The sequence below is a fragment of the Mobula birostris genome, chromosome 8 (genome assembly GCF_030028105.1).
Source record: "Mobula birostris isolate sMobBir1 chromosome 8, sMobBir1.hap1, whole genome shotgun sequence".
Taxonomy (NCBI): Eukaryota; Metazoa; Chordata; class Chondrichthyes; order Myliobatiformes; family Myliobatidae; genus Mobula; species Mobula birostris.
The window spans coordinates 66749206-66770908 of record NC_092377.1 but is presented as its reverse complement, the minus strand read 5'-3'; the positions used below and the strand labels follow the sequence as shown (position 1 = coordinate 66770908).

At 37.7% G+C, this 21703-nt stretch overlaps 1 protein-coding gene across 10 annotated transcripts in view; it reads right to left on the bottom strand.

Annotated features, from left to right (window-relative positions):
• Positions 1-21703, bottom strand: part of arid1b (AT-rich interactive domain 1B) — a 416405-nt gene that overhangs the window by 55753 nt on the left and 338949 nt on the right. For all 10 annotated transcript variants that reach the window (XM_072265352.1, XM_072265356.1, XM_072265355.1 and 7 more), the window contains one exon: positions 8936-9081. In XM_072265352.1, the coding sequence (XP_072121453.1) occupies positions 8936-9081 (146 nt within the window). The remainder of the gene's footprint in view (positions 1-8935; positions 9082-21703) is intronic.

The window sequence follows — 21703 nt, the reverse complement described above, 5'->3', positions numbered from 1 at the left end:
CCATATTCATGGAGGATCTGAATTCTGAGAGCAAGCAGTGTGTCTTTTAAGAGCAAAAAAACTGCTGAGGGAATTCAGCAAATCAGGAAAAGGCATTGCCAACATTTTGGTGGCAATCCTGCATCAGAACTGAGAATGTAAAGAGGGATTTAGCTAATCTAAAGTTGTGAAATGAGAGCTGGCAAGATCCAGATGAGGAGGGTTTGATGAGCAGATGGACCCAGGTGGGAGAGGGCAGGGTGGACATAATGATCAAAATTGGGAGATGATTGGTGGAGGCCACAAAGGGCTGCAGATATAGAAGCTGACCAAAAAAGGTGATGAGTGGAACCAGATAGATGATGGGCAGGTGGGAATAATAGGAGGGTATAATGAAGTGTGTATGTGTGTAGGAGGGGAAATGGTTGGATAGAAGGGTGAGGGAGCTTAGATGGATCAGAAGAAAAAGAACAAATGGGCTGAGGGTTACCTCAGACTGGTGAGTTCAATATTCATGTTGTTGGGATATAGACTAAAGGACAGAATATGAAGTGCTGTTCCTCTAATTTGCATTTTACCTCATCCTGGACAGACAGGTTGGAGTGGGGAAGGGGTTGGAATTTAAAATGTCTTGGAATTGGGAGTTTAAGATGACCATTGCAGACAGAGTACAGGGGCTCAGCAAAGCAGTGCTTGGTTTCACAGATGTACAGGAGGCCACATCAGAAGCATCAAATGCAAGAGACAGGGTTGGAGTAAGTACACGTGAGTGAAAGGCTGTTTAGTGCCCTGGATGGTGGTGAGGGAAGAGGTGCACGGACAGGTGCTACACCTCTCATGGTAGCAGGGGAAGGAGTATTGGGAAGGAGAGGGGTGAAGGAATCAGAGAAAGTAGTTCCAACTGAAAGCATATAATGGGGTATGGGGAGTAAGCTGTGACTTAGAGTGGGACCATACTAGATACTTATGATGGTGGAGTGAAAACTAAGGGCCAAGGTAATTCTACCTCTGCCCTGTCTGGGCAGAAATGGGATGACAGCAGAAAAGTGGGAATGGAGGAGATGCAGGTGAGGGATCTATCAACATTAGTAGAAGGGAACTTGTACAATCAACATTCTAGAAATAAACTGAGGGAATGGAGGTAAATAGCAACCGGATGTCAAAGCTTTAAGATGAAGCGGTAGAGGTCAGGGAATTGGAAGTTGCTAGAATCATGGACAGTACGAGGTGTTCCGGATGTAGGTGGGAAAGATCTGGGGCGGGGGGGGGGGTATGCAGTTATGTCTCCAGTGCCTTAATCACACTACCTTTCAGATAACATAAGACACATGTAAAATTTAAATATAATGAGCATATTAAAATATGAGTAGAAGTTTGCCCAATATCACCACCTGTGCCAGAAGTTGAGTGAGAGCAACTTTGTTCATTTTACAGAATTTAGCCATTCTAGTGCAACCTCTATAGCAATGTGCATTAAAAATTTCTGCTGCAAACAATGCAACGCAGGACAAATTAAGCAAGGTCATTTAAACAGCTAACTTTCAAACAGACTATACGGGGAATATTAGTTTATACTTTTCTGGTTTTTCTTATTTAAAAACAACATTGTTTAATTTTAACATATACCCAAATTATCAGACACCACAAATGGTAACAGGACTACTGAGTGCAGTCAAGGATTCAGGGTTATCCAGACCAGGTCTCTTGTTGACAGTTAAAACTATTGCAGATGCTGCACAAATTCTTGATCAAATAAATTCGTAAGTACAACCAATGCAAAATTCCATTCTTACTGTAAGATGTCCAAAATGAAATACATAAATCTATATAAATCTCCATTAGGCATTGATTTGCTTGTATATTGTGGCTATTCCAACCTAACTTATGATTGTCTTCATTAAATAGACTTCAGACTACACAGAGTCTGATTTATGGTTAATTTAAAGAGTACACAATAATAAATGCACAAGGTTGAAAAAATTGCTCTTATTGGGGCCAAGATGATTAGCATCAGCTTCACAGTCACAAACCACGCACTCAAGGCAGGTTGACGTATGATTTCTGATTCCAATATTACTATTAATAAGGGCAAAACAAGGGAGAACCCGTGTGTTGAAAGCAAGAAAATTCAGTTCAGAATTGTGTTAATATTATCGAGTATGCCCTGAAATATTCTGCGTCCACCAGGATGTTAAAATATGGTCTCTAATGTTTCTTGCAAGACATTCAGGAGGAAAAAAAGAATTGAGAACAAATAGATGAAAAGCACAGCACATGTTCATTCGACAGACTGGCCAGATCAGATATACACATACCTGTTGAGTCAATCGGTCAATTTAAACCTCTTAATTATTCTACTCATAATTGATAAAATCACCCAACTCAAAAGTGGGTTACTACTGAAGATATGCACAAGATACCAGTAAACATCATCTCTTCCTGGTGGTTATGCTGGTGTGTTTGCTCCCTTCAAATTGTAGATTATAAAATTCACTATTAAAAATACACCTTGAATAGTTTCTGGTAAAATCTAAAGCACATATGAGAAACTATCTTAGAAATGTGTTGTGTATTTTACATATTTTTTCTCCAAAGGCATAAATCTATCCTCTTACAAAAAAAACAATGATCTTGCTTGGCAACCTAGTTTGCAGAAATGCAAGTAATCCTGTCAGCATTATATGCTGGCCTCAGGAGTAAACTCCACAGTTCAAACATCCTTCAAGGCAGCATAGGTTAATCTTGGGTATGGAAGAATCAGCAAATCAGTAAAGAATCAGCCAAAGGATTAAACAGTTTTTACAAACCTGGAGCTTAACCGTGCTGGTCAGCCTGAAAAAAAGACTCAATTAAATAAGCTTGACTCTCAACAGGAAGGTCATGAGTTTAACTGCCAGAATTTATGATTGTTCAGTTCTTGCTGTCTTGGATTGGATAAAAATTTAAGTTTACTTGGGTGCATGAAATAAAATTCTACACTCTGGTGATGAAGGAGTGTGTGTAGGGCTGGTGGGAGAGGGGTGGTTAGAGTGGGGAATGCTGTTATTGGCAGTCAAAATACTCCCTTAATTGCTAATGATCTGAAACTGGCAGTCAAAATATGCTGACTTTATCAGCCAGTTGCATCTTACCTAATTTTTCTGATTGATAGACAATACCTTTTCTCAATGAACTATATGAGAATTTCAAGCCAATTTTACATACATAAAATCAATCCACACAGGAGCTGCATAACAATCAGTAAATAGGTTATTGACAAAAAAATTGTCTTCTCAGATAAATGGTGAGCATGAAGTAATAGCTAAATCCTGAATGAATGCCCTAACTGTTTCAGTTTTCAAATAACAAGACTAGATGTGTATGATATATTCAAAACTGATAATTTGGTCAGGTACAAGCTTTTTCAAGCCTGCATTGGAGTGGTGATAAAATATGGTGGCACTTCAATCAGCTTTTTAAGATTTGAAAAATAATGTTCTGCTTTGGGACAGCTAGTGTGAAATCCATTACTTGGGATCACCCAAGTCTATTGCTCAAGCTGTGAAATAACATTAACTGCTTATTTACCTCAATTTACAAATTAATAAAAGAAATTAAACAAGACCAAACTATTTCCATATGGTTTTAGACAAATGTTTATATTTCCTCACAGTTATTTTCTCTTACTGGTGCAAAATCATAAACTTTCTCACTGTTGTTTCCGATAAACAAATCTAATGCAAAAATCTTTTGAAGATTTTATTTAATATCCTGAATCCTACACAGAAAATTATTTAATAAAATGCTGAAAGAAATCAAGAAGTAGGTTCAAAATTCATGACATTTCCAGTGCAGTCCATTGAACTTATGAACATGCTAAATTGCTTGGATAATAAGTTATGAGTAGGTTGCTTTTCAAGTTTAGTCTATGTTGCTTTATAATCTGAAAGTCACTACCAAACTCTGCACAATTGTCAAAGCTATTTTCAGTTTAGTTTAACGGAACTAACAAGCAAGAACTGAAGTGATCTGCAGCCTGCTGCACAGCATTTCCTGTATGATACAAGTGAGTGGTAACTTTGTCATCTCAACAAGCTTCCTTCTCTCCCCACAAACTACACAGCCGTTAGCTTACCTCACATTTTGGGTCAAACTGAAACAACTGCTGGGCAAGATAATCAACTGCAAGAATACCCACCTTATAATGATTCATTGCAATAAAATCATATTTGAAGCAATGAAACTAATCCCTTGCTCACCAACATAACTGAGCCATTTAACAGTAACATAACACCATGAAACACTCATGCAACTGCACAAAAGGAGCCATTATAGAAGCTTGTGCCAATCTTTTAAAGTCATAATGTGACAAGGAAGAGAATTCTAGAAACTTTGAGCTTACCATAATTCACAGCAGTTTCAAGGGGATCAAATTAGAATCTATATATGAAGCAAAAATTTGATCTAGGTTCTGCTTTAATTTAATAAAACCAGAAAGAAAAGTGACTGAAACCATTAAATCTATGTTACCCGGTGATGACCTGGTTCACTTGCTGACCAATGGATCAGAAAATTAGAGGTCTGAGTCAGAGTGAATTTGCAGTGAATTACTTAGGAACTGCTATACAGTTGGGAATACCATTTCTGACATGAAACTAATGTCACATCATTGCTTCTACTTAATCATGTGGATGCTTCAAAGAGTATGAAATTATCTAAGAGGAACAGGGTATGTTTGACATTTATTTCTAAAAACAGATCATTTGTCTGCTAGCTGCTTGGTGAGTTCTGGAAGTAAATAACCAAAATAGGGTATAAGGGATTCTGGTTTCACAGGCATATGGTTGGTTCAAATGCCCTCAGAAGTGACCAAGCAGGTTACCCAGTTTACAATAAAACAGGATAGATAACCCAGCTTTACCTGAAGCACTAAATCTGGACATAACACACCTGATAGCCCTGCAAGTAAGATCAGAGACCAGGTGTTTAAAGTGGAAGTGATGTCTCATAGATGAGGCAACAACTTCATACATTTACCTTCTCCTAAAATAATGAAACTACAATGTAGGAGCACATAATGAAGCACAAGCTGCATCCGGGTCTAAGCTCTGCCATTCATTGGGATCATGGCTTTCCTAGCACCTTAGCACCCTCTTATTCCAGAACAGTATCTCTATATCCCTTGATGTTTTCAATATAAGAAATCCATAATTTCTGCTTTGAATGAACTCATTAACTAAGCTCCCACAGCCTTTAGGAGCAGACAACTCAAAAGATTCACCTCTCTCTGTGAAGAGAATTCTTATTTCAGTCCTAAATGCAGTCCCTTCTTAATGTGACTGCTGGTCCTGCTCTTCAATCAGGGGAAGCATCCTCCTTCCATCCAGCCTGTTGAGCTCTGCATGAACTTTCAGTTTTCAATACTGTTACTGCTCATGCTTCTAAACACTAAAGTTTACACGCATAGTCTACATAACTGCTCCTCATACAGAACTGCTATCCCAAGAAGTAGCCTAGTGAATCAATTACCTACATTTTTTTTACACAAGGAGACAGAATCTATACCCAATATTCCCAAGTGCCTGAATACCAAGGTTGAACTTGTACTTTGTATTTTCCTAAGTCACCAGGATGCAAAAGTGTTTGTGTTTTTGTACATTTGTCTTTTGTTTTTATGTACCTTCTTCAGCATTTCTTGCTTTTAATTTAGTAGAACACAAAATAATCCAATGATCTCAAATTCTCATTTGATAAGGCTGACTGCTCAATGTATGTCTATGATTAGTAGATTTACAGTTCATTGTTTATTAGTCAGCCTAACCTAGATACAGAATCTTAATATGCATTTTCTCACACATCGCAAAGGTATTAGGATTGGTAGGTTAACTGTAAGTTGTCCCCAGAGTGTAGGTCAGTGGCAGAGTGGGAGTTGGGGGGCAGGGGGGAGTTGATGGAAATATGGAAGAATAAAACATTGCAGGATTAGTGTAAACGCATAATTGATGACTGGTGCGGACAGCAGCCCGGAGGCTCTTTACTGCACTTGATGACTCTTTCCAGTTAAAAAAATTTGAATCTATCATAAAGGAAACCTAATACATTAAAAATCACAGAGTAAATACCCCACTGGCTTTAACTGCTATGGTTAATGGATGCAAGAGTTCCACAGGACAGTAGATATATTTTTTGTTGATGGGATCATTGGCAATGTTGCCAAATACTTGCTGTCTGTAACTACCTCTCAACTAAAAAGGCACACAGTATTCCAGAGGCTTTAAATGGTAGTACAATGACATGCTTGCTTCTCCACTCAAATCCTCCAAAGAAAACCAAAATACCATTTGCCTTCTTAATTGCTTGCATTTGAGATACTTGCTTTTCATAACTGGTAAACCAGAACATCCAATTGTTTTTGTACATGAACAATTCCAATAATACACTGTCTTATTTTATCCATCCACTGAAATGGATAACTTCACATTCGCTCACCTTATCACATTGCAACTTCTAAAAATGCCTTTATCCTCAGAAAGCTAAATTTCTCAAATTCACATCTGAAGGAAATACTGTGATAAACAGAATCTGAACAAACTAACATCGGGAAGGCTTTGGGATGTCATTACTCTAATTTTCTTTGTGATTTAAATATTCCGAGCCACAAGTGCACAAAATAATCAACTCAAAGAAAATCTGCTTGAAAATTACTTCATCTCAAGAAATTTCCATTCTGCATTATATTTTGTTTCTTTATTACATGAAGGCACAACAAAGTTCATACTAACCTATTTACTTCCTTTTATATCAAAAATGAAATTTAGAAATTTAAAATATAATGGCTTTAAATTTACTAGAGTCAGAAGTCCAAAAGCTGAGTAAGTTGGATTGTGAAATTTATTTTGATACACAGAGGTGCTCTGGAATACTAGAGTGCTTAAGGATAATGTCTTGTAATGCTTTTTATGGGACTTCTACAGTTTTCAAAGCAATATTAATTGCCTAATATTGTTGACTTTTGGCAGATAGTTTGTACGTATCCTTCCTGGAAATGTGATTTTAACAGGCTACTGCCTGACAATGGACATGTCACATATATATTCCCTTAGGAGTATGTGCTAATTGAATTGGTATATGTTCAAAACTATCCATGGGACAGCCAGTTGAAAGGGTGGTACGTTTGTCATTTGGTATCTCCACTCTTTAGCTTGGGCTGGTGAGTGTGAAATGATGCACTCCTTGTGCGATTTACACTGGGGTTCTCTCTGTTCTTGGTGGATGGACTTGTGGTCTTCAGTGTCTCCTGAATGCTCCTCCTCTATTTTGCCTCAAGAACACCCTAGAACTTAGTAGGAATGTTGCAGTTTTTCCAAGCGTTTTTGAGAGCATCTTTGAAACATTTTCTCTGATTGCCCAGTAATCTTCCCCTGCAAGTAGCACCGAACAAAGTCCCGGTTTTGGGTTCAGAGTGTCAGTAAAGCCAACTGAGTCAATAAGGGAATTAGTGCCAGGGCTGTTGGCCTGTTAAGGATACTTAAAGTGATTTGTTATCCTCCCAGTGGATCTGGAGGACTGTTCATTGGTAGAATCTTCTCAGTCCCTTGTGATACATTGGGAAGATAGCCCAGATCTCTGAACATACTGAAGACAGGGATCAATGCTTCCTGTTTGAACATAAGTTTGGTAACAGGTTTGAGTTTTTGATCTTTAAATCCACTTTTCTTCAGTAAGCATGTTGTAACCGATGGTGAAATTGTTCATCAATATTTATCTTTGTCAATAAATACAAGAAGGAAAATTACCTACTTTTTCCTGGCCCTTTGTTACTGGGGAGTGTTGTTGTATAATGGGGTCAATTTAGCAAAGGACTTCGGTCTTGTGGGTGCATACAAGACCCATCTTCTCATATGTTTCAGTGAATAAAGCTAACAGTGGCTTAGCGCTGAATGCACACAAAAGAGAACATGGTAAATTGCCGAACTAGGGGCAACATTCTTTCATGGAGTTTTACAGCATAGAAACAGGCTCAACATATCCAAGCCCATCAAGTACATATCTACACCTATACCACTTGCCAGCATTTTGCTCTGGAAGGTCAGTTGATTTAGCTTACTAATAATCCTGTATACTTTATCCACTTTGGCAGGAAGCTTGGAGGGGAGTAGCAGCATTTCAAACAACAATGTCAGGGCAATGGAGCAATCTTACCTAATTCACTAGACCGAGCTCTCTTTTTTACCCACTGGTTAGAGTCAAGGCCTGCATGTCACCATAATGCAAAGGTAAGAAGGGGAGAAATTTCTATTGGAACCAAGTTTGAGAAGGGTGTTCAACAGCCCCTCCTAATTGACAATCAAAAGTTTCAGCAAGGTTGAGAAAGACTGTAAATAGTAGATGGCACCTCCTCCTGCTTTTTCTTTAAGTTGCAGAGTAAAGATCATGTCCACAATGTCCCTTAATACTTGCTCATGAATTATATTAAATCTGACCTTTGGGTAAGGCACTAGATGTCTGGCATCTAGGAATCATACCCCAAGCATAGAATTAATGTCTTCTCCGAGTAAGTGAAGGTACAAAAAGTTGTACAAAAATGCAGACAACTGGACATTTTGATACTAAGTTAAAGGAAGCTAATTTGCCAATGATCAGATTCTTTGCATTGCTTTCTCTTCAATTTGTAAGAAATAATCTGCAGTCGATTTATCGCCCTTCCCTAAAACAACTGAACTGTTATAAGACAAAATAATTGTTCAAACAGTTTATCTGTTACATCTCTGATCAATAAAAAGGAGATATTTCTTTTCTTAAGTACCTGCAAAATGCATGAATTGGTAATTAATATGCATTGCATTTCATCAATACCTGCAATTTTCTTAACTCCTGAAAGTGCATACAATAGAGATCAAACCTCTTCCCTAGCTTCTCAAAAGGGAACTATGTTCTTTTCAACAGTATAATTCTCCCCATTTTGAACGTGATTTACCTGAAGAGCTGTTCACCATATTGGATGCCATGTTGTAAGTAGTGGTCTGAGGGTTCATCATTAAAGAACTGTTGTTCATTGGTTGGCTGTAGGGAGAGCTCGAGCCCATCATACCACTTTGGTTCATGCCAGCGTATCCAGCTTGCCTGAAAAAAAAAGACAGCATACATGGTTGTTTGCATAAACATCACACAGATAGACCGAGAATGTAAAGCAAGATACAAAGGTACATATCTGACAGCAGCAGCATGCTCCATGATCAGTAACATGGGGGGAAGACTCCAGGGCTGGAGACAGATGCTGGATTGAAAGCAACAGTGTGGAACACCAAGGAAGAGCAAGGATAAAGATAAAGAATGAAAAGAGGTCAAGTGTTAAGCAACAGCAAGCACAACACTGGAACAGCAATAGTTAAAACAAACCGTATCCCGTTAAGCTCTCACACGTCACTCAATATCATTGCCAATTTTCAGGAACATTTATACCACAGAATTACCAGAACCATTGCAAACGGCATGGGTTTGATTTTTAAAATTCATTTTCTATTTATGTCCCAATATACTGTACTTTAATGATTGTTTGTATATTATAGATACCCAGGAACATTGAGAACTGATAACCTAAGTGTCACCAACACTAGGCAAGCTATCAAAATAAATCAACAGCACTTGCTAATATGGATGACAACTAGTGTAAGCTTTACTTATAGTTTTATAATATACAATAACCATTTACAAAATTATAATCAACACATTTCGTTGGAATCCCTGAAGGACAGTGAAGAATTCTCCAAATTTAAAGTCAGAATTAATATCAACAAGAAGGGTTTATTGTAAAATACTGTAACCAATGAGCATTTCACCCTGTATTTCTGGAATTTCAAGATGGTGGGACAATTCTAATTTCTGATTCTTCTAGATTACTTGTCAAAGGGTGTGTTGTTCCCTAAAACTCATGCTGTTACCCATTCATAAAATCTATCCCTTTTACTTCCAACAGATTTCAAAGATGGAGCAGAAAAAGATCTTGATCTTCTCTTTCAAGTTCCTTGGAAGCTGTCACTTTACCTCCGACACAGCTTACTATTCTTAAATAATACAAAAGTTGTTAAATTATATATCCTGCCAAAGTCGTGCCAAATGTCATAGAACACTGAAAGTGCAAAGCTTTATTAGTGAATTATAAGACACAGGAGCAGAATTAGGCCATTCAGTCCATTGACTCTGCTCCACCATTCCACAGCTGATCACGGACCCCAGTCAACCCCATACACCTGCCTTCTTGCCATATCCTTTGATGCCCTGACCGATCAGGAAACTATCAATTTCCGTCTTAAATGTACACATGAACTTGACCTCCACTGCAGTCTGTGGCACAGCATTCCACAGATTTACTACTCTCTGGCTAAAAAAAATTCCTACTTACGTCTGTTCTAAAGGGTCACCCCTCAATTTTGAGGCTGTGCCCTCTCATTCTGGATAGCCACACCGTAGGACGCCTAGCACTTTTTCCTTTGTAATAGCAATGGCACTCACTCTTGCTCCCTAACACTCACTGACCTCTGGCACACTGCTAGTGTCTTCCACAGTGAATACTGTTGCAAAGTACCCATTAAATTCATCTGCCAACTTTCTGTCCCCCATTACTACCTCGCCTGCATCATTTTCCAGTGGTCCAATGTCAATTCTCACATCCTTTTTACTCTTTATATAACTGAAAAAGCTTTTGGTATCCTGCTTTATATTATTGGCTAGCCTGCCCTCATATATTTCATCTTTTCCCTTCTTATAACTTTTCAGTTGCCTTTTGTTGGATTTTAAAAGGTTCCCAATCACCCAACTTCCCACTCACTTTTGCCACCTTATATGCCTTTCCATTGGTTTTTATGCAGCCCTTAACTTCCTTTGTCAGACATGGTTGCCTACCCCTGCCATTTGAGAACAACTTCCTCTGTGATGAAATTACTCATGTCCACCAGTACAAGAGATAAACCTGGACTATGAAAGAAACAAAATCAATCCGAACACTGTCCAAATATGCTTCCTGAAAAAATGTGTGCAGAGGATCGCGAAGGAAAAAACATATCGTTTGGTCAAGGTGAACACCACCAAGTTTAGCGTTGATCCTTTTCAAAATAAAAACTGTCGAGACTCTGTTTAAACCACTAATATTAAAAAAAAATGGCAATTGGAAATAGTTCTAGCAATTAAGAGTTGAAACATTTTGCAATCGACACAGATTAAATCCATTTGTATTGAGTCTTCCTACAAAGGAATTAGAATCTTAAACCATTGGTGCTCTTCTAATACTCAGTCTAATAAAATCTGAAATTTTATTTATCCCGCTGGTCAAATTGACAGCCTAGTAAGCTGTGCTATTTTCTCTTGTTGTTAAAAATGCATCACATTTTATGTTGTTGTTGTCTTTTGACATTGATCTTACAATTTTGTTTCATTAATTGCACTTGTAGAAAACAGGCCAAGATCTTAGTTCCTTTTCTACCACTAGAAAGCTTGTGAATGTGGAGTTATTGGCTAATCATTGAAATCTCTATTTAATTTAGAATGAATCAGACACAAGACAAGGAAAGCCACAGAAATAGAAAGCTCTGAAAGCTTCAGCTCGGAAAAGCTCAAAATGACTTGTTTCTCCCAAACATGCATGTTTTAAGTTATAGTATAATTTATTCCAAAATATTATTTGCTCAGAAAAATCTATCTAATTTGAACTTGCATTAATCAATCTGTTTCATCTTTCTTTATGGACTGGTTCAAAGAAATAACATTTCCACTTTGCTGATATATTCAAAATCATTAATGGTTCTGTTAACATAAATAAGGAAAAACTGACAAATGGTAGTGGTTAGAAAAAGAGTAAACAGTGGTAACGAAATTGCACAAGAACTAGAGCAAAATTTTAAAATATAATTCTTGAAATAACCATGAACACTGATGCAATAACAACTTTATGAAGAAAATTTGATAAGTATTTGAGCAAATATAGAGCTATGATGGAGTATGGGTAGGTGTACAGTTCAAATAAAGGAATTTTACAGCTTTTGTTCAGCAAAAGACTTTTAAATATGAATTAGTTTCATTTTAAGCATGTTGTTTGTGTAATTACATTGTTTTCTCCAATGTAAGTAATGAACTACTTCTCTGGTATTAATGATTAAGCAAAAAAAATTCACATCAAGCGCGTAAGAAACTGTGAAGAGATGGTTGCAGATGCCCAGAACAACGGTAATGAAGGAAGATTAGGTTGAATGAACACAGAACTGTGGCTATTCCACTCACTAATTACAATTGATGTTGGGGAAGTGCCACAAGTTCACTATATTTTATAATACTAGAGAAAAACAGAAATAAGTGAAAGCAATCACAACTGTTGCTCTGTATAATCACTTGAAATGCCATTACGCTATTTAAGGATTTATCTTGCCCAGCATTTGCATTATTTCCCTTCAGAGATAATTAAGCAATTCATATTGAAAAGATACAAATAGTTGATGCTAAAATAACTGGTTTCATTATTACCCACTTAGATACTGAGACACAGGGCAGCACAGGTCAACTCAGTTCAAGGTAGGATATGGAATCTGTTGTGGAACAGATAACTGGTAAATGAGACAAGTTCAGGTGGGCAACTTGGTCAACATAGACAAATTGGACTGAAAAGCCCATTTCAGTGAGAGATGATTTCTGAGAAGGCCAGCAAAAATAGCGCAGCTTATTAGGATGTCAATTTGACTAGTGGGATAAATCAAATTTTAGATTTTATTAGACTGAGGAATACCAGCAGAAGAATATCAATGCTTCAAGCAGAGTCCCAGGATACATATGGAAAGAAAGGAACTAACGGTCAGCTGCTCTCTGGGACTTCATTTTAATACACTCAGAGTTAACCAAGATTAACTGTTGCTTCCTATGCCTTTGAGTCAGTCTCAGGCAACAATACACAACAGCTTGATGATGGTGTTACCTACATGGGATGCTCAAATTTTTACTATTATAGCTCACCTTTTTAAAAATAAGTATTCAGAAATTAACTTAATAATCAGTATCAGTAATCTCAGTGCCAATTTAACACATTTCCAGGGGATTTTTAAAAAATTTCCATCAAAGAACATAGTTTCTTCAGTGAATGATTATTAAAAAGCAATGCGGATCAACAGGAGAGTTAAATTAGCTGTTTGCAATGTTTTGCAATGGTGTGAGACTGCAGGGTTTAACATACAATCTAGTTTTCCTTCATTTTGGATCTTGGAATTTTAAAACACACTTAAGATGCAATAAATCACATAGTAAATACTGGCTCAATTCCAAATCTTTACTCTGGGGAGATCACAATATGAAAGTGAACTATTAGTAGAACTACATTTGCAAATAACTGTAAGCAATGAATTGTTAAATATAGCTGTGGGGAAGTTAGGCTGCAAGAACTTTTTATTTTGGAAAATTAAATGTTTTCCCCAAGTGTAATTTTTTCATTAAGATGAACATCAGGAAACAAGTCTAAGAAATTCATCTGCAAATTTTGACACTAGAGTTTATTTATCACTTCCAAAAGATATTTTGGCCTGTGACATAAAACTCTTTATATTTAAATAATTTCCATAAAACTTTATTAGGATCTTCCAGGGCACAGTCTGCCAAACATGAGAGGTATTCTTTAAACAGGTGTGAGTAGATATTGACTGAAAATACAAAAGATAGCTTCAACTTTACTCAAAAATTTACTCAGAGGTAGTGCAACCCAAAGCACTATCCCATTAACTACGAGCTGATGCAGAGTCTCAACACAAAACCTCAATAATTGCTTTCCTCCCACACATGCTGCAGAGCTCCTCCAGCTTGTTTTATTGCATGTGAAATTTCCAGTCTTTGACTCTTTCTCAAATCTATTGTGCTTTAGGAGAGAAGAATGTCTGGCCTAAGGCAAGCAGCCTGTGTTGGGAAACAGTGTGGGAACTAACATCCAAGAAAACGTAATAAACTAATAAATGTGACAAACTTCTGACGCTGTCCAAGAAACAGCAGAAAATATTTTGATTGAATCCATTTTAAGATAAGACCATAAGATACAGGAGCAGAATTAGGCCACACAGCCAATCAAGTCTGTTCTGCCATTCAATCATGTGTAAGTTTTCAAGATTCAAGATTGATTAATGTTATTTCCAGTACATAAGTGTAAAAGAGAATGAAATAATTGTTACTCCAAATCTCATGCAGCACAAAGAAACACAGTAAGATAAAGAACACAAAAAACTTAATAAATATAAATACATAGAATAGCTTATATACATAGATTGATTGTTTGCTCATAAAGTAAAGCCCCTCCTCCCCTTCCAGGTGAGCAGCCTGTAACCACAGCAAAAAGCAGGACTCTGCGGCCGGGCTAGACAACATTCCAGCCGAGTACTCAGGAAGTGTGCACACCAGCTCACTGACATCTTCAACACTTCACTCATCATCATCAACCATCATCATCCCTGTACCAAAGAACACTTTACACCTTCAGAACTAATTGACCACCATCCCCCCCCCCCCCCCAACAGTGGCACTGATACCAATCATCATGAAGTGCATTGAATGGCTAGTAATGACACATATCAAAACCTCCATTCCTGCCACATTGGATACTCATCAATATGCTTACCAATAGAACCATTCCATGACAGATGTCATAGCATCTGTCATGCACAGGCCCTGACCCACCTAGAAAACAAGAGCACTTATGTCAGAATGCTGTTTCTGGATTTCAGTTCAGCTTTCAAAAGTATTGTCTCACAGATCTTGGTGAGCAAGCTATTCTTTGGTTTAATACACCGCTGTACAACTGGGTGTTGGACTTCCTAACCAACAGACGTTAGATAGTCAGGATACACAACCACTCCTCCCTTCCATCATCCTCAACGTGGGTACCCCCCCACCCAGGGCTGTGTGCTGAGCCCATTGCTGTACACTCAGCTCACATATGACTGCATGGCCAAACAGCCAAGTAATCACATTGTCAAGTTTGCTGGTGACATGACAGTGGTGGGGTTTATCACCAACAACGATGAGGCAGCCTACAGAGAGGAGGTGGAAGAGCTCAAGGCCTGTTGCTAGGTAAATAACCTCTTCCTCAATGTCAACAAAAGAGGTGATCAACTTCAGGAGAACTTGTACTACTCATGCCCCACTTTACATAGGCATCACAGCAGTGGAAACTGAGAGCAGTTTCAAACTCCTGGGAGTGCACATCTCACACAATCTTTCATGGTACCAGAACACATTCCACACAAGCAGGAAAGCTCACCAACGCCTCTACTTTCTGAGGAGGCTGAAGAGAGCTGGACTGTGTACATCCATACTTATGTCATTCTACAGATGCACAGTAGAGAGCATCCTAACATACTACATCACTGCATGAACAGAAACTCCACTACAGTGGACAGGAAGGATCTACAATGGGTAGTCAAACTGCTCAATCCCATTGTCCCACCTTCTGCCTGTAACCTTTAAACCCTCACCATTCAAGTACCAATCAATCTGTGCTCATATTCACCAAATTACTCATTCAGTTTTAAAGGGATGATTCTTAATTCTGAGACTGTATCCTCACAAGTGCATTCAAAACTTTGGAAAGTGGTGGTTAAGGAGACTGTGGATGCACAGGTAGTCATATTGCAAAATTCTGAAGATTCTAGAAGAGCTGAATCCCACTATTTGAGAGGGAGAGAGGAAACCAAGAATAATAGAGCTGTTAGACCGACATCTTTCATAGGGGAAATAGTCACATTTATTGTTAAGTAACTGGTACAGGACACTTAGAACAGAATGAGTGCTCAAAACCTAACTGGATGAAAAAAAGATTTTGACAAACCTGTTAAAAGTTGCCTTTAGGTTTTAACCAAAATACATCAGAAGAAAAGAGCAGAACTGAAAATATCAGTGTTTTAGAAAACCTTTGAAAGAGTATCCCCTAACAGATTTTTGAACAAAAGAAGAGCCCAAGAGAATATAGCGGTGTGGATTGAGGACATTATATTCAGAGAGCACTACAGCACAGAAACAGGTGCTATGCCTATTTGATTTGCTCAACTGTTACTCTGCATTGTCCCCATCAATCTGCACCTGGATTGGAGCACTCCATACTCTTCCCACCCAGATACTTACCCAAACTTCTCTTAACATTCCCTCTAATTTGTAATGACCAATGTGTGCAAAAATGTTGTGCTATGCAATTTCTTCAATAAAAACAGTATAGATAAGCCAGTCCCAAAATCTGCAGACAAATTATCACAAACTCAACATTGTCACCAGTATCTGCATCAGAAACTTGAAAGGAGGTATGATTTCATACAATCACTTAACATGTCAAGAAGGTAGAGGGTGACAACCTTTAAGCGCAGTTCAAATTTCTTTGGGCACTAGTAGCAAAAGACGTGTGCACATACACACCTTATAGGGAATACTGAATCGAACCCGCATTCACCACTTCTGCTGAGAGCTCATTCCATGCTTGTACCACCCTGACTGAAGTTGTTCCCCCTTCAGGTTCTCTTAAAATACTTCACCTTTCACCCTTAACCTGTAGCTCTAGTTTCACCCAATCTCATTGGAAAAAGCCTGCTTCTATTTACCCTATCTATACCCCTCACAATTTTGTATACTTCTATCAAATCTGCCTTCATTTTCTTACACGCCAGTGAATAAAGTCCCAACCTGTTCAACGTTTTCCTGTAACTCAAGTCCTGCCAACAGCTTTATAAATGTTCTCTGTACTCTTTCAATTTTATTAATCTTTCCTGCAGGTAGGTGAAAGAACTGCAAATAATACTCCAAGGGCCAGAATTCAATTAGATTTGCTTTAGTTGTCACATGTTCATCGAACATAGAGTGAATTGTGTCAAATCAAATCACTGAGGATTATGCTGAGCAGCTTGCAAGAGTTGCCACATTTTCTGGCGCCAACATAGCAGGCACATAACTCACTAACTCACGAATTGTGGGAGGAAACCAGAGGAAATCGACTTGGGTGTAGGGAGAATGTAGAAAATTAGACAGAGTGGTGGGATTGAAACCCCAATCATACAGCTGGTGCTGTAATACATTGTGTTATTGTGCTGGCCCATGTCATTTTCAGTTGAGAGTCTGTGACTAGTAGGGTAACAAAGAGAGTTGTGCTGGGCCCCAGTGCTCACAATTTGAGTAATTTGGGTAATTTGTGTTGTGATTCTCAAAAAAAGGTCTGGAGTCCCAGGGTAGAACTGGGTCTTTGGTTGCTCAAACTAAGCTTGTACAATAATAACTAAGGATCTATTCTTTCCTACTCTTCATAAGTGGTTCTTTGACTCTACAATCAAATAACAGGATTATATTCTGCCTAACTTCTTTCCCAGGTTTTTTTGTTTTCAAGACTTGGTTAGGTCATTGCTACACATTTACGATACAAAGAACTAAGATACAAAATTAAGCTACAAGAATAATTATGTCTTAATATTACACCTTTCAAAATTGCTTTTTTAAAATAAAAGTGCAATATTGTGTCTTGGTTTGACAGGCTACAATCAGAAAGTAAGAAACTGAAAATCGCACTACTTTTCTCTAAAAAATGTTTAAGGTATAACAACAAAATGAAAAATACTCTAACCCTATGTACTATAAGAGTTTAGTAATCAGAACGCACCTTGAAGAAAATGAAGAGCTTTGACAGAGATGTACTAGAATATGATGCATTAGGGTAAGTTCAACAGAAAAAGCTATTACCACTGAAAAGGTGTTCAATGAGAAGAGGAAAAGGATTTAAAGTATACAGGGGGAGGGGAATTGCAAGGAGGAGTTTTGCCAAGGACTGTCATGATCTGGAATTTTCTACTTGTGAGAGCTGTAAATCAGGAATTTCAAAGGAGGATTTGAGAAAAAACAATGTTAAAAATTGAATAAATGTCTGATAATAGTATGTTCCATCCTCCTTTCATATAATATTGCTCAGAATTGCATCAAGATAAGGAAAGAAACATGGACTAACTAATTCAACTCCCAAGTTCAAGACCAAACAGCAACACAGAAAGTTTATCAACCACAAACCAAAAAGGGCATGTGGAGAGTGAAGTGATAGTGCAGAAGTGTAGGCTACGCAAAAAGTCTGTGTTCTCTGGGACATGAGTATCTTCTTTCCCAAAGTCAGCCGCTGTCGAGTATCACTGTTAGGGGATCTTTATCATTCTGCATCATGTTGTCTTCGTGGAAGAGGAACAGCAAAGATACTCAGGGACAGAAAACAAAGTAATAAGATAACTCATTTAGACAGTTTACAAGCTACAAATAGATATCAGGAGATTAATAAAGCTAAAATATCAACTTTAAAACAGCACAGAATTTTGAAATATTTTTTGTGAAGGAATGACAACCTGCACAGGTAAAATGAGCTTCCTTTGAGAGTCAAAAGGATTGTGAAGCAGTATTAAAAACCAAATTACGTCTCAATTACAAGGTCTAATACTGCAGGATTACTCGTCATAGAGCTTAAACTTCTCAAGAGTACACCTTGTGGAAGACTGGGAAATTGCAGTTAGCAACCTCAGTTCTTTTATTTTATTTGCAAGATCTGGGCTAACAAAAATATCTCTATCGTGAAGAATTGGTGGCAGTTTTTGCATGGGACAAGCAGGTTCCTGGGCTCATTCAGGCATAGCTCCAATACCACTCACCCGTGGAATGGCAGAAGATGCACAAACTCTCCTCTGACCAGGGTCCTTTACTCAGCCTCTTAGCCAGAGTAAGGAGACCAATCTGTAGGGGGAAAAGAAAATAACCTTCAGTGGTCCAAGCCACTTGAGAGGCACATAGTACATCTGCCCACCATACACTGATGGTGTATGGAGCTACCACCACCTAATTATCATCTGGTTGGCACTTGCATTGTAAATCAGAAAACTTCCAGTTATGGTTAACTGGATTCTGCTTTTCAGGGGATCGTGTGTTGCCATCTGGTGTAATGGCAAAAGAATGATGGACTCCTACAACAAAAGCAAATTCGGAGAAAGGGAGTTAAAACATTTAGTTTAGGCAAAATATTTCAAAGAACTTCAAATTCAGGCACTGGCTACTACATGCACTACCAGGAATTAAGTATTTTTCTAAAAAAATTGCATCTGAACAGGAGTCATTGTTAATGCAGTGAGAAATCAACATTTAAGGGTCAGCACATTTACAAGCAAAGTTGGCCATGCTGCAGACTTCCAGGAGCATAAGCTAAATAGATGACGTGACAGCAGAAACTGGCATTGATACAGTTTAATATATTATAAAGGTCCAAGATCTATTAGGGAAATATGATCAAACAAAATTTGAACACAAAGACATGTATTTAACACAGGTGTCCGATAACTTGGTCAAATAGCAGACACAGGAGTGGAATCTGTGATGAGGGAACAGAGTTTGTGGTCAACAATGTCTCAGGACTTCCAAATATTTAGCTGAAGGAAATTTCTGTTTGCCCAGAAATGTGATACTTTATCAAGCACTGCAGACTGAAGACAGTATGTGATTTCTACACTTCATGGTCGCTGTCACAAAACACATCTTTTAAAATATTGATAAAAAGCTGTTTTGTAAATTGACACCAATTAATAACAGTTAGTCCAATCATCTACAAGGGACAAATATAATACAAGAGACAACCTGCAGTGTGCCTACAGGAAACCATGAGATTTCTGTATTGAGCAGAAATATTAAGTGTCTAAGGTAAAGACTACTCTGAAAGGAATATATGCAGCTCAATTGCACAAAATAGATGATATTTGTAAGCTAGATAGCATGATTATGTAAAACGAATTAGTTTAAATGTTGATGATGAAAATGCAGTAACAATAAGTCTCAAACTGAAATATGATGGATATAATTTTACAAGAGATAGCTAAAGTTTAAAACATTAAAGATCAAAGTGCTAAATTAGAACTTCATTTTGTTAAGAGGCATATATAGCTGTAATTACTAACAGATGCTAGCAGAGAATGTATTTCTTTCCCTTTGACATTTCAATGCACTGTACCCATTTATTTTAACATCCTCAGCAACCTTCAGCCCATCATTACCACGACATTGCTAGGGCTTCTGAGAAAAAAAGGCGGCAAGCAGTGCTTTGCTGGCATTATCAACAAGAGTATGAATTATATATGTAGCCAGCTTAAATACAATACTTTCATCCACCATAAGCAATCTGTGATCCTTGGAGAACTTCAAAAGACGATAAAAATTCTACTGAAAATTGCCCTAAAAGCTCGTAAATGAAACATCACTGAACGCAGAGACTTTTCTTCCCCCTCATTAACCCTGTACTGCTGAGGTCAATTCATGAAAGCGAGATAGTTCATCAGTCCAATAGAGATAGAGGTTCTGTCACATTCAGTGGCTGAAAATTCCTCTTTGCTCCAAGTGCGCTTTACCCAAGAGACTATTTTTAGAAGTTATGGCCTCCAGATATTATTGAATAAAGCAGATAAGGAAAACCTAAATGCTGCCTATAATGTGCCTTGCTTTCATAAATCTGTGTTTAAAACAAGCTTTAAACCCATACTCTATTCTTATCTCTGCATTTTGAGGCCAAACTTGTATACTTAACTACATTTATTATTGCTTTAGAAAATTTACATTGTGCCAATATCATATAGTGGAACATTGCTTTGCAAAATAAAATAGCAGAACTGGAAAAAGAACAAAAGTGCAGTGAATGGCAAATGAATTTTGTTACTCTGCCAATGACCCAGTCAATTTATTATTCCACAAGCAGCAGAGTATCACAGGCAAGGAAAATCTGAACATTGATCTGCTATCAAAATTGTATTATGTCCTTATTAGTGAGAGTGAAAAAACTGCAGTATCTTTGGATTATGTCCGAGCAAGGTCCTCTGTAGTCAAATGATTTGTCATTATTCTTAAGATTCATGCATATTTGAGGATGAAGGAAACATACAAGGACCTAGGTCAAATAGAGGTACATGCACTCAGAGGAGAAAGAACCCAGTCGGCAGAACAAGTGAGTAAATGCACATCAAGGAAATTCAAAGCTAAATTGTGTCTGTTTTAATGCAAGGGGTATAATAGGTTAAGCAGATGAATTCAAATTTTTAATTAAGATTGTGGTCCATGATATTGTTGCCATCAGTGAAACATTGTTAAACAATGGGCAGCTCTGGCAATTCAATGTTACAAGGTACAGAATTTTCAGACGAAACAGAGGCAGGATTAAAATGGGAGAAGGTGCTGCAATGTGAGTCAAAGATTTCATTTCTTCAGCATTGAGGGAAGATATCCTTGAAGATGCCTCAAACAAGGTCATGGAGAGAGATTAGATGTAAAAAGGGTGCCATCACCTTGCAGGGGTATCTTAAAAGTCATCTCCATAGGCAAAAGAAGTTAAAGAAACTGACACACAAGTACAAAGAGATAAGATTGGTTTATCATACTGTTTGCCTTACTCAGAATTCCTCTGTCAATAACTATTAAGAATGAATACACAGTTTTACAATACTGCAGTACTATTGGCAGTGTTCTAATTGGTTCTGTATTTCATTTAATTACGATTTGTTAGTTAAACAGTTTGTCTTTTTTTATACTTTTTAACTATTTCCATAATACTTCGGCTATTTGGGGCAACCGCTTAATTGGGCCAAAATGTACTAGTCCCAATGTGTTCCAATAAACCAGAACACACTATATTCAAAATTATTGGTGTTTTATAGTTCCATCACTACACTAGACAATGGGGTGACCCGTGCAA